This window comes from Cyprinodon tularosa, unplaced genomic scaffold (genome assembly GCF_016077235.1).
Source record: "Cyprinodon tularosa strain WSP-4 unplaced genomic scaffold, ASM1607723v1 ctg56, whole genome shotgun sequence".
NCBI classification, from domain to species: domain Eukaryota; kingdom Metazoa; phylum Chordata; class Actinopteri; order Cyprinodontiformes; family Cyprinodontidae; genus Cyprinodon; species Cyprinodon tularosa.
Genome location: NW_024039296.1, coordinates 211,079 through 223,378, shown reverse-complemented (window position 1 = coordinate 223,378; position 12,300 = coordinate 211,079). Strand labels below are relative to the sequence as shown.

The 12,300-nt window shown below is 37.8% G+C and overlaps 1 protein-coding gene across 5 annotated transcripts in view; it reads left to right on the top strand.

The window, feature by feature from the left end:
• Window positions 1–12,300, top strand: part of osbpl5 (oxysterol binding protein-like 5) — a 50,237-nt gene that overhangs the window by 29,580 nt on the left and 8,357 nt on the right. For all 5 annotated transcript variants that reach the window (XM_038305538.1, XM_038305539.1, XM_038305541.1 and 2 more), the window contains 11 exons: window positions 896–976; window positions 1,242–1,343; window positions 2,079–2,282; window positions 3,128–3,212; window positions 3,344–3,506; window positions 9,786–9,996; window positions 10,200–10,384; window positions 10,483–10,564; window positions 11,502–11,600; window positions 11,745–11,841; window positions 12,023–12,121. In XM_038305538.1, coding sequence (XP_038161466.1) covers window positions 896–976; window positions 1,242–1,343; window positions 2,079–2,282; window positions 3,128–3,212; window positions 3,344–3,506; window positions 9,786–9,996; window positions 10,200–10,384; window positions 10,483–10,564; window positions 11,502–11,600; window positions 11,745–11,841; window positions 12,023–12,121 — 1,408 coding nt within the window. The remainder of the gene's footprint in view (window positions 1–895; window positions 977–1,241; window positions 1,344–2,078; window positions 2,283–3,127; window positions 3,213–3,343; window positions 3,507–9,785; window positions 9,997–10,199; window positions 10,385–10,482; window positions 10,565–11,501; window positions 11,601–11,744; window positions 11,842–12,022; window positions 12,122–12,300) is intronic.

The window sequence follows — 12,300 nt, the reverse complement described above, 5'->3', positions numbered from 1 at the left end:
GAATAAAAATCAATGAGTATTAACACTTTTGCAAAGCACTGCAACCAAAGTAGGACTATAAAATATTTTTGCTTGTTAAACTTCGAATGAAGCTGCATTTTGTAGATCAAGGTCATGGTGGGAACTGTTGTTTACTACCACAAGGCAAATGATTGACAACCTTTGAGCTGCTTTTGCAAGACAATCTTTTTCTTATTGTTGCGTATGCTTTTGTAGAAAAGTTTCAGGTGAAAACCATTTGATTTCATCTTGTCTCATGTCCTCACCACATGTTGCTTTGCCTCGCTCATCCACATCTTTTTGCTTCGTGCATAAACAAAATAATGTCCTGTGTGCGGCTGCATCTCTGAGCCTTTACCTTGTTAGCAATCCCAAAGAACATTCTGGATTGAAGACAGTCGTTGCATACTTTCACTTACACAAGGATGTAGCTGGGTCTTTTCCTTTAAGATTGGATGTTTTCTGTAATGATTATTGATTAATATATTTGCAGAAATGGTCATGTATTTTAAAGAAACATCAAATACATTTTTATATTTACCCTGACACTGTTATGTTTAATGGTTGCCCCTTGTTATCTTAAGTATGGAGGTTTGTTGGTTTGTGGTCACTGCAGGTCTAGTTTCAAAACGTATAGAAAAAGCTTGCTTCCTACATAATTTTATGAGCAGTGTTCTCATTAAGATCAAACGCAAACCTAACATTTTTACTTATTTGTAATATAAACAGTAGTTACTGTCCAGATTTTGTTTGTGTTTTGCTCAAAATGAGCTTCTAAAAGCTTAGCTTTTAAAGAGATGCTTCAGAGGCTGTCACAGTTTCCAATGTTTACCCTGGTTTAAAGTGTGTGTGTTTTTTTTTTTTTTTTTAAACTTTCTTTCACTCTTGACTCAAGTCTGAGTCCAGGATGTTTAATGGCGTTGAAAAGGACTGCCCCTCCCCCACTGAGAAGCTGGCTCGAAAGGAGTCTCTTAAGGTACACGTCACTTCCTTGCTTAAGAAACCGAGGAAACGTTGAGCTTGATTGTGCCACATTTTGTTTCTCATGAAATGGGTCATCCTGCAATTTAGGAACCTTTTAAAACACCTTCTCATGTTCTTCTAATTTGAGTTACATGCATGAATATTCTGGCTTGTTTGACTCTGCTACCACCTAGTGACTGCTTGTGTTAGCGTTTTATTTTCTCCTCAGTGAGATGGATGACTCATTTTGTTTTCTTCCTTTTTTTTTTTTTCTTTAGGTCCAGAAGCAAAATTATCAACAAGAGAAAAAGAGGGCAGCTAAGGAACTGTCCACTGCACTGAAGGACCCCAGTGTTGTCATCATGTCCAATTGGCTCAAGGTCTGAGAATACCTCATGGAATAAGATATTTATGTGACTGATGATACAAAAGCTCATCATTTTTTGCCTAATAAAATTTAACGCTACATGATGTCTTTTTAAAAAGTCTGCTTAAAAGTTATCCAGAGTTATTTGATGAAATTATATTTTTATTCATCTGAAGCCAGAGGTTTACATATTTAGAGTTCACATAACCTGTTTTGTCTTTATTGACAATAACTCAGATTGGAACTTGAGAATTTTTAGCCTTATTTCTAACTGCTAGATATTCAATTTGGAAATATTCTTGATTTGGTGGAACTGCTTTGTTTACACTTTATAATTCTTCTCAGATTTTTAGGTGTATTTCCAGAAGCTTCTCACTATAATTTGCTGGTATTTTGGCCCATTCTTCATATTATAACTGTTGTTACAGCGTCAGGTTTGCAGATCTTTTCAGCTATCCCTAGAGTTTTCATAAGAAAAAAAATCCAGGCTTTTTTTTATAGCCTCACCTCTCCAAAGCATTGATTTTGTTTTTCTTAATCCGCTCTTAAACTAATTTGGTTGTTTGATGAGTGTAGTCCCTTTAGAAGAACAGTTTGTGGCCATTTTCTAACTACTTTACCTTAAGATGTTGCTTTTTTCCAAATAATGTTATTTAATTATTAGGGGAAAATAAGGCAAAATAAGCTGAGTCTTTTGACATGTTGTATTTAGATTTATAACTTGACACGTTCCATGTGATTTGTTTAGATCCGGGGTTCTTTAAAGAGTTGGACCAAATTGTGGTGTGCCTTAAGGCCCGGTGTGCTGTTGATCTATAAGACACCTAAAACAGACCACTGGGTGGGCACCATCCTGCTAAGTGCATGCAAGCTGATCGAGAGACCCTCTAAGAAAGATGGCTTCTGCTTCAAGCTCTACCACCCCCTGGATAAATCCATCTGGGCTGTCAAAGTAAGTGTTTCTAGTGACTTACTGGTCAAACAGACAGTTCAGTTTTGAGAGTTTCTGATCTTTGTGACAATATGAAAGAAGGGGAATTTAGAAAGACTGACGAAATTGGAGCTTAAAAATGTGTAAGTCAAATCATACTTGGTGTGTTTTTTAAAGAAATGTAATTGTTCAGTGAGGGTTTTTTGTCAATTAGTTATTAGTTTTTTTTACTTGCACTTGCTTAACGTCCTTTGAAATTAGTTTTTTTTATTTAAACTAAAATAATTTAATAATAATTTAACTAAATGTAGTACCTGCTGCCAGTATCACTAAATTAGACGGCATTTAAAGTTGATAAGATGGAGAAGCATTTTAAAGCATTGAAGAAAAAAAAACATTTCTGTAGGACAAATGAATGGAAAAACTCTTGTGTTTTAGCAAAAATGCTAATTATACGGAAATAAAGATCTATCATTGTGGATCATTGTCTCCTCTGTATTTACACTTAGTTTCTAGCAAGTGAGAGAAAAGTGTTTGTGCCAAGTATCCAGCTGTATGCAGCAACAGTAACAGCAACTGTAATTCCTGAACAACCTCATCTGAGGAGTAATACCAGCCTAAAACAGTTTCTGAACTCCAGCAGAGCCACATTTGTATCTAAACAATGGAATGAATATCAAAATAAGTCATTTTGTTACAGGCTGTCACACTCCAGCATGCAATTTGCTCCCTTTGTTTCCTCAACAGACTAAACATAGTCCTTTTTGTACCATGAGCAGAACCAGGAACTGTGCGTTCCGTTTCTTGAAGTCTTGTTATTGGTGAGTATAAACACCATGAGTCACGGTGTTTGGTTGTGTGTTTAGGGTCCAAAGGGAGAAAATGTCGGCTCCATCACGCAGCCCTTACCAAGCAACTACCTGATTTTTCGAGCTGCATCTGAGTCTGATGGTGAGCTATTGCTACTTTTTTATGGTGTCATGTTTAAAAAAAAAAAAAAAAAAAAAAAAAGTTTTTTGGTATTAGAATATACCATTGGCACTGTTTTAAAATCCTCTATGTTTTATTTTTTTTTTTTTCAGGCCGCTGCTGGATGGACGCCCTGGAGCTGGCTCTAAGCAGCTCCACTCTCTACAAAACAGCTCCCAAAGCTGGAAAAGAGGGCGATATCAGCATGACTTCAGAGTCTTCCCATTTACTCCAGCTGCTGCAGACTTCTCCTCTCACCGATACAGAGCTGCAGCAGTAAGTACCATGCCAACTACTTGATGCTTTATGCGAAATCTCTATCAAATGCATTTGAACGGACAGCTTTGAATGGTAGGGGAGAAAAAACTGATTCACCTGGGATATTTTCCATATATACATGTTGACCCTGATATGTGCAGAAAAAACGCAAAAGAAATTTCCCTCTTTCTTCCTTAGCAGGACGTGTTGGCTGACAGTTCTTTCTGGATATATCCGTCCGGTGAAACCACACATTTTTTATGTTGCTTAGTAGAAAATGATTAGATTTCCTTTAAATTTGTTGTCAGTGAGAGAAAACATACCAAGACCCTTCAGCTCAGACCTACGAAAATAAATTACAGCAGCTAATGGAAAGAAACTGTGTAAACTGAATGTTTAGTAGCCATCTCAGTAAACAGGAAATACTTTGTTGGATCCTTTCAGGGTTTTTTTCCAATCATCAGCGACTCACACACGCCCTTAGTGATGATTGTATCCTTAATGCTGCTCTTTTTGTCTGAAACAGTAAAGCTTTGTTTGTGTCCGTCTACTCTGCTTTCACATTAAACATTGGCAGCATCAAAATGTTTTTGCAAAAATAACTATTGTTTCTTCCACTCAAGTAGCTGAAGATGACTGGTTCCTTTGACTGTGTGGATAAGTTGAATAATCTAAAATGTAGTCAGAAATCTAATCTGTCTATACAGGTACATAGAGAGAAATTAGAATCATTTTGAAAGTTTATTATTTTAACTCATACATATTTGTGAGCATTTAGTTATACCATTTATTTAAAATTCCTGAAATAAATGTTTATTTTTTTAAGTCCAAACATGTCTTATAGAGTTATGTTAATTTACTAAGATTATTTTTAGCTTTTTAAAATATCAATATTTTTTTCAAAAGAGAAATTGTAAGATAGGACTATAATATTTATATCAAGGGGCTGTATATTGTGTTTTAATTACACTTCAAGTTATAGTGGAGGATTTCTGAGAATTTTTTTAAAGACCCGCCCTCTCCACTTAAAAAAAAATACATGCACAACCCTGTACCCGCTCCTGGGAGGGAACGCCTGTTAAACACGTGCGAGAGCTTGCACAAGCCCATTTCTCCTCGTGCACACTCTGTTCAAAAGTTGCTGTTTGCATCACTCAAACAAGTTTACTTTCAAAAAGAAGATTTGCAATTTTTCCACTGTCAGACTCAGGTAAAAATGGGGACGAGCATAGGACGATTAACACAAGAATGATTAATGCATTATCTTCACTGCACAAACCATATTTGCAGCATTGTCTGTAACAACTACAGGGTGTTTGCTGGTCAGTCCCAATTTGTTAAAGTCTTCAGTCAACCTATTGGGTATATTTGCAGCTATCTGGCTTGAAGTAATCTTGAGTGCATCTTTCCTGCTTGTTTGAATGTGAACGTCACGCGGGTCACTATAAAATGAATCGATCTCATTCCCGAGACATCGATTTGGCAAAAATGTAAAGGAATCGATTCAAAATCGATTAAATCGATTTTTTACCCAGTCCTAATTAGGAGGACCACTTATTTTGATGATCCACCCGGAAATAAAATATCATCCTCTATACCTTTAAGACTTGGCAGTTCCTCTTTTTCTTCTTCCCCGTTTGTCCATGTTGCACTTCCTATTACCCCACCTCCCACTTCCCCCTCCCTAGTGTTTATCTTTTTTTTCATCATCACTATTGTTAAATATATGTCAGTATTGTATTTTTTAGACATTTCTGATATTGATCTACAGTTGTTTAATAGATAAGTCATTTGGGACAAAGCTTTGATTCAAAGATGTGTTTTTATATTATTTTATGACGTTATTTTTGGTCCAATTTGCCTAGTATCTCTTTATAATTTGTCATGTAATTGAAAAGCATTATGACTGGATAAAATTATTACTTAATCAATCGATAGCTGAAGCCCTAAACCAAGCATAATCATATAAACTGTAGAAGGAAAAAGTTTGATACTAAATAGTCCACCAGCAACAGGGACACCACAGCTTTGAGAAGAAAAATCCATTCAACAATTAGTGGGAATTTCAGAAGCAGTGAACAGTGGGTGGAGTAAATGCTTAAAGAGCCAGTATGCACAAACAAATCCTATAAGAAACAAAGTAAACTTTGCCCTTTATTTGAATGGTCCCAGAGGGGCTGAAACTGTGCAACATGAAGTCTAGTTGGAAGTTCCCACAGTCAGTAATGGTTTGGGTTTCCATGTCATCTGCTGCTGTTAGTCCACTGTTTTTCCTGATGTCCAGAGTCATTGCATCCAACCATGAAGTTTTACAGAACTTCATGCTTCCATCTGCTGGAGGTCCTGAATTTATTTTCCAGCAGAACTTGGCACATGTCCACACTGCAAACGTACGAATTGAAAGTAGACCTCATATCGATGCATCGTGTTAAAGACACATTCTCTCTTAAAATTTAGTTAGTTCTAATTCATTTTGTAAAACGTTGTCAAAGTTTTAGTTAATTTGCTTTATTTTTTGGCAAGGTTTGGTCATTATTTCTATTTCGGTAAACTAAATGTTTTTTCATTCTAATAACCTTGGTATTCACTTGAATAAACTTTTCACAGGCTTCTAACAAGGTCTTAAAAGGTGTTAAAAGTCTTTAATTTGCAGATTTAAATTTATTACTTTAATAATTGTCTTAAAAACTATGATATCTGATGTCATGGGTCTTAAATTATATGCAGTTTCCCCTGGAGTATTATAAGCTTAGCTAGCTGCCTGGCTAACTGACGGGTTGTTTATTAGAAATGCATCGTTTGATATCATCATAAGACAGTCAGAAGAGCTCCTGGTCTAGACAGCTAACAAGCTAGCACCTATTAGCTCAGCAGTGGCAGTGGTGCAAGGCTCCACGTGTTTTAATTCGACCTGCACAGGACCGTTCATGCAGCAAAACTAAAGCCCGTTCTGACCAATATTAACGGCTGAACCCAAACTGCCCACTAAGCACTATCATCTCACTATCAAGTGTCCTTTGAATGAAGGTGGGTGTATAAACAAGAATGGGAGTGCCTCTTCCCTCCAACAGAAAAGGAAAGCAGTCGTTGCTATGGAAACACAGTGACGCCCCATGTGCATGGCTGTAGCTCTGTAACGTGAAAACAAACATTTGCCCCTTTCTTAAATCAAATGTGTACAATCAGATAAAAATTTAAAAGAGGACCTTCCCTTTAGGGATTAACTGCTTTTTTTCTCTTATACCTAAATTTTGATTTTCTGTCAGTGTGATGAAGATGCAGCAAATCAGTGGAACTTTCATTTGGATGAATGTGTTTCCTCCGCCATTAGGTCACCGTTACACCTGTTGCCAAATTCCAGCGAGCCTGCACTGAAGCAGATTCACTATTTAAGGGCTGAAAGGACCACTCATCCTACCCACTACGGGCTTTGGGACGATCCTTTATATGGTGGACCCTCCGCACAAATCAAGTGTTAGTGCTTAGGCTCAGTTTTTTAGGGGTCGGTTTGAGATTCGGCCAACGTTAGCGTACTTTCGCGGACATGGCACAACTGAGTTTTCGATGGAAGAAACATAGAAAAGTCCACAACAGCTTATGGTTAGAGAAACCTTTTCTTTTTCTTCTTGGTTTACACCATCCTGAGGAGAGGCACCAAGGAGAAGAGGGCTGAGATTGAACTAAAGGAAAAGGGAGACCTTTGGCAACCAGACTGGGTGAAAGTCTAGTTTCCCTCCAATTTAAGCTTGTCTTCTAATTAAAAAAGGAGAGTGTGGCAAACGGAGAAGAGCTGGGAAATTGACTCGTAGACACTTAAATTGTTGTTTGTGTTCTGTGTGTGGTTAACAATTAATATTTAGTCCGACTTCATTAAACATGTTTTCTTAAATTCCCTTTTTCCCCGTAAGCCTGTGAAATGGGTATTTAATTTTATTCTAACTGGTTTTTAAAAATCTTAAATGTAACTCTTGGAAACCCTGTTTACAGAAGCTTAATATTTATTCTCAAAATATTATGTTCTAGGGCTCCTATTTTATGTGATATTCTAATTTTTTAAGACACTGCATTTCTGGTTTTCATTATCTGGAAGCCATAACCTCTAAAATGACATGAAATAAAGGTTAGGAAAAAATCATTGTGTTGATGAATCGAAAGAATATGTATTTCACTTTCTAAAATGAGGGACAGAAAATACTTGATATTTTTCAAATTGATATTTAATACATGATATTAAAATTTGATTAGACATACCCATACAGTATGTCATTACGTACAGTCGGGCTGTTTAAAGTGATGTTTGACATTAGCTCTTCAGGCTTTTTGCAGGTTAAAACAAGAATTCCTGTAGATTTTGGCTGCTTTTGCTAAAACCTTTTGATGTATTCCCTGTAACTGATCATGTATATAACATCTAAAGTTCTGCAGTAAAGGTTGATCACTGATGTTGACTATAAAGTAAAATCTATCAGTATTATCCTGTTTGACCTATTGACTATGCCAGTTTCCAGTTGATGGATGATTTGCAATCATCACTTGTTTTTAATATTTTTGTGTGTGGTAAACATTCATTCATTATGAGATGTTTACTTAGAATTAGTTGCTACATTTGCACATTTAAGTTCCCTTCTGTGTTGACATGTATAGTTGTTGCAGCCCCCTATCCCCGTTTAACCGTTTAAACCTACATTAGCTCCACTCCTCACTCCTCCTCCTCTTACCTTCTCCATGCCTGAACTCTCCCCCCCAGCCATCCCTTCTTGCAGCCCCTCCTCTCTTTCCTTCATCCCAACCAATCACAGCCCCATCTTTGCTCACATGACTGACAGGAGAGCAGGAAGATGGAGCACACCACCCAAAAACGACGCAGCCATTGCAGGCTTTACATACACACCTTGGCACACAGAACTTTCTACAGACAAATTCATGAAGCAGGTAGAGACGTGTTGGAGGGATAAAGCTGCAGCCTTTCGTCAGCTGACAGATCCCGTCACACATACAGGAAACAAGGAGAGAGAAAGCCAAGTCACATCTGAGCTTGGATCTGCTGATAACATTATCAGTTGTTGGATTCCTGTGGGAAAAACCAACCTATATGCCATTTATTTTCACGGTAAGGGAAAGCAGTTTGCATTTTTGTAAGGTGTGTTCGGATTAATAGATATCACTGTGGAGCGGATAATAATTGAGTGCTGTTGGAATGTAGTTTGTCAGGATTGCCATGTCCCAGAGGGTAGTTTTGGAAATCTGAGCTGTTTCCCATTGTTAAAAGAACATGAGCTGTTTCCTTGTTGTCTCTGGTCATTGTTGCATAACAGGCTGGTTTTAAAAGCAGGTGACAGTGCAATTGCTGTCCACTGTTCCCATGATAGGTGCAGATTTAGTTTTTTTTTTTAAATGACCCACACTGAAAGCAGCTGTGTCACGATGTGTTTTAACTTTTTGTCTTCCTGCGTTTGCATTAAACGTATGCACCATTTATGTTCTATGACTTGTGATTCGCACTGATAAATGGCTGGAGGACGGTTCCCTCCAGCAAACCTTCATCCTTACCGCTCATAAATCTCTTTCTCATTTTCACTTCTCCTTAGTGTGGTTGTTTACGGGCTGATGTATGACTCTATCTGATTTTTTCTTCCTCTACTCTCTGGTTTTCTGCAGACTGAGCTGAGGTTAGATTAGTTTTGCCTCGAATTCTCAGTGTGCAAATTATAAGTGGGTATTGGATGCAGCATGAATTTAAATGAGATGTTTCTCAGCTCTAAGTGTCCTCGCATGTACTTAGGGTAGATTCACTATTTAAGATGTGAAACACTTCCATAGTTGTGAAAGGTGTTTTTTTTCAGTGCTACATCACTTCAGGTTATTGAGATAAAAAATACTCCATTGATGGGGTGTGTTTCTTCACAAGGTGTTTATTGCCAAATAAGTTATACTTTTCAGGTCTTTGTATAAAATATTTATTAGGGAATTTATTTAGCTGTTTCTGGTCTTATGCAATCATTTCATTCTCCTGAAAGAGCATGACATAATCTTTGTTTTTCCCTTATTGTTAACATCCAGTATATTGTAAACACTTAATGGGGGTTTATTATCTTCCACAACATAAAGATATGTTAACATTTGAAATGTATTCTACTGTAGGTATTATCTGAAAACAAAATTAACCTTTTTATAAAAAAAAAAAAAAAAAAGATGGCATTATTTTCAACAATATAAAATATAGTGTAATCTTTTAATTTCTTGTTACTGATTTAGTCCCGTTAGTGCTTACGTTTGTGTTTCCTTCTCTCTTACTAGGTTGAATGAGTCGTCCCTCCTCGGCAATCACATGGAGCATGACGGCTCGTCTGACAAATCCGAGCGTGAGATTCATGACGACTGGGACACCACCGGTCATGAAAACGGTGGAAGGCTGACGGAGGAGAGCGACGTCGAGCATTCGGACGAGATGTCCCCCGGTCCAAAGGCCACAGCTTATGTGGAGCAGGTCACCGAGGAGATGGCTGAGGTGAATGGGCTGGGATTAGCTTCTGTTTGACTGGAGCTCTCCTCCTCATCTTTATTCAGCTTAAGAGTTGCCCTGATATATTTGAAATGTTTTTCCTCTTTCTTTCTTGGAGTTACTTCTTATGTCTGTTAACAAAAGGATGTTTTCAAAGCCTTGAAACCAACCGCTCTACCTGAACAAGCCTTGCCCCTCTCTTCATTTAGGCTGGCGAAGCGTCTCAGGTTGAGACCGTATCGGAGGAGAACAAGGGTCTAATCTGGGGCCTGCTGAAGCAGCTGCGACCTGGCATGGACCTCTCAAAGGTGGTGCTGCCAACCTTCATCCTGGAACCTCGTTCCTTCCTGGACAAGCTGTCTGACTACTATTATCATGCTGATCTGCTTTCACAGTAAGTAATGCTTTCTTTGAAAGGGAACATTCAATGAAACAGATTTCAGCATTTTCTTTTATCTTTGAATATTTTTTTGTTTTCTAACTTCACCTCAGGGCTTCACTAGAGGAAAGTGCATACGGTCGGATTAAGCAGGTGCTGAGATGGTATCTGTCTGGCTTCTACAAAAAGCCCAAGGTATGAATTTCATTTAGGATTATTAGCATTTCTATCTCCATGTTTCTTCTCTGAGAAACACAGGTAACTGTATCTGAATCCAACATGTTGCATGGCAGCCTTCCTGTTATCTGCTGAAAGTCTTCTTCTCCCTCTCTCTGTTCCAGGTTAAAATAAATGTATTATAGGAGTTATGTTTTTTATCTTAAATTACAGTTTTTCTTCTTACCGATACATAAAATTGCTGGATTTGAGTCGAAGTTCTTCAGTAACACCTTCTGCAATGAAGAGCCTCATTAGTGCACTCTGATAGCTCTGATGTATGTTGTGTAGTCGGCAGTTATCTATTTAAAAAAGGAATCTCCATGTTGATACCAGATGAAAGTATCTTCTTATTGAGGATCAGTGATTTCAGCTAACTGTTTGCAGTGTTATAGCTGGAACACCCTCTGGTCTCTTTGCTCATTTGGACTCTTACCCTTCTGAACAGGAACATTTCTAACTGGCTGTGTTTTAGTTGTCTTTTCAATGCTTATCAATCACCACACAGTGGCATCATGTAACCTTTTATGTGTGAGCTGAATAACAGATTTCCACTGTAAAAAAGGTCGGAAGGCATCTTACATTTGCTTCTACTTGTTAGGGATTTATTTCCTCTTTAGAGCTTGTTGCAAATGCCTGTGGATCAATGGGGCCTGACTCGGCACTTTTCTTGCTGACTCTTCTTAATAGATTCATTTCATGGGCTCGTTACCTCTTATTATGCAGCTGACAGAATACCACTGTCTGCTGATGCTAAAGCCAGAGTATCAGCGGCTATTTTAATATTGTGTTACATATAGTGTTACAGATTTACTTGTAGTTTGCTACAATTAACGACATGAAAAGGAAATTTGCCTCTGGATGTTTTATTTGATGCACACTTTTTTTTGTGTTTTTTCTATTTTTGTGTTTGCAGGGTCTGAAGAAGCCTTACAACCCAATTCTAGGGGAGACATTTCGCTGCTGCTGGCTCCATCCTCAGACTAACAGCTGCACATTCTACATAGCCGAGCAGGTTAACCCATATTTAAACCTCAAAAAAGCAAAGCATGATTCATCTATTATGGGATATATTGTTCAGGGGATGACTAACAGTATAGGGCTGACAGTTTTTCTCCCTCTGCTGCCTAAACGTGTCTCTCCCTCTGTTCTCTGTCAGGTGTCGCACCATCCTCCCATCTCTGCCTTTTATGTTTGCAACAGGAAGGATGGTTTCTGTATCAGTGGAAGCATCCTGGCCAAATCCAAGTTCTATGGTACACAATCTATCTAAGCTTAGAATTAACAGCCTGGTTCATGCATATGTTTGAAATGAGATAGGTTTCAGACTTAATCCTTACTTTGATCTCAGTGTTGTTACTGGTTAGGATAAATAAGGACCGGTTTATTGAAAATGAGCTTCAAGAATAAGTAACAGTCCTTTGTTTCCTTTTACAGGTAACTCTCTATCAGCTATTCTAGACGGCAGAGCTAGACTTCTGTTCCTGAGCAGAGATGAGGAGTATGTCATCACAATGCCCTACGCTCACTGCAAAGGTGATGCTTCTGTTACAAAGCTTCCCTGCTCACGTTAATCAGTTGAAAGTCTGTATATTCTGTTAACTATGGTTCATTTTATCTCGCTCTTTAATAGAAAGAAAATAAAGGTGATAAAATAATTGCTTCTAAATATCCTGCTTGGGGACAGCAATGTGTATTAGTTATTAAAATGTGGA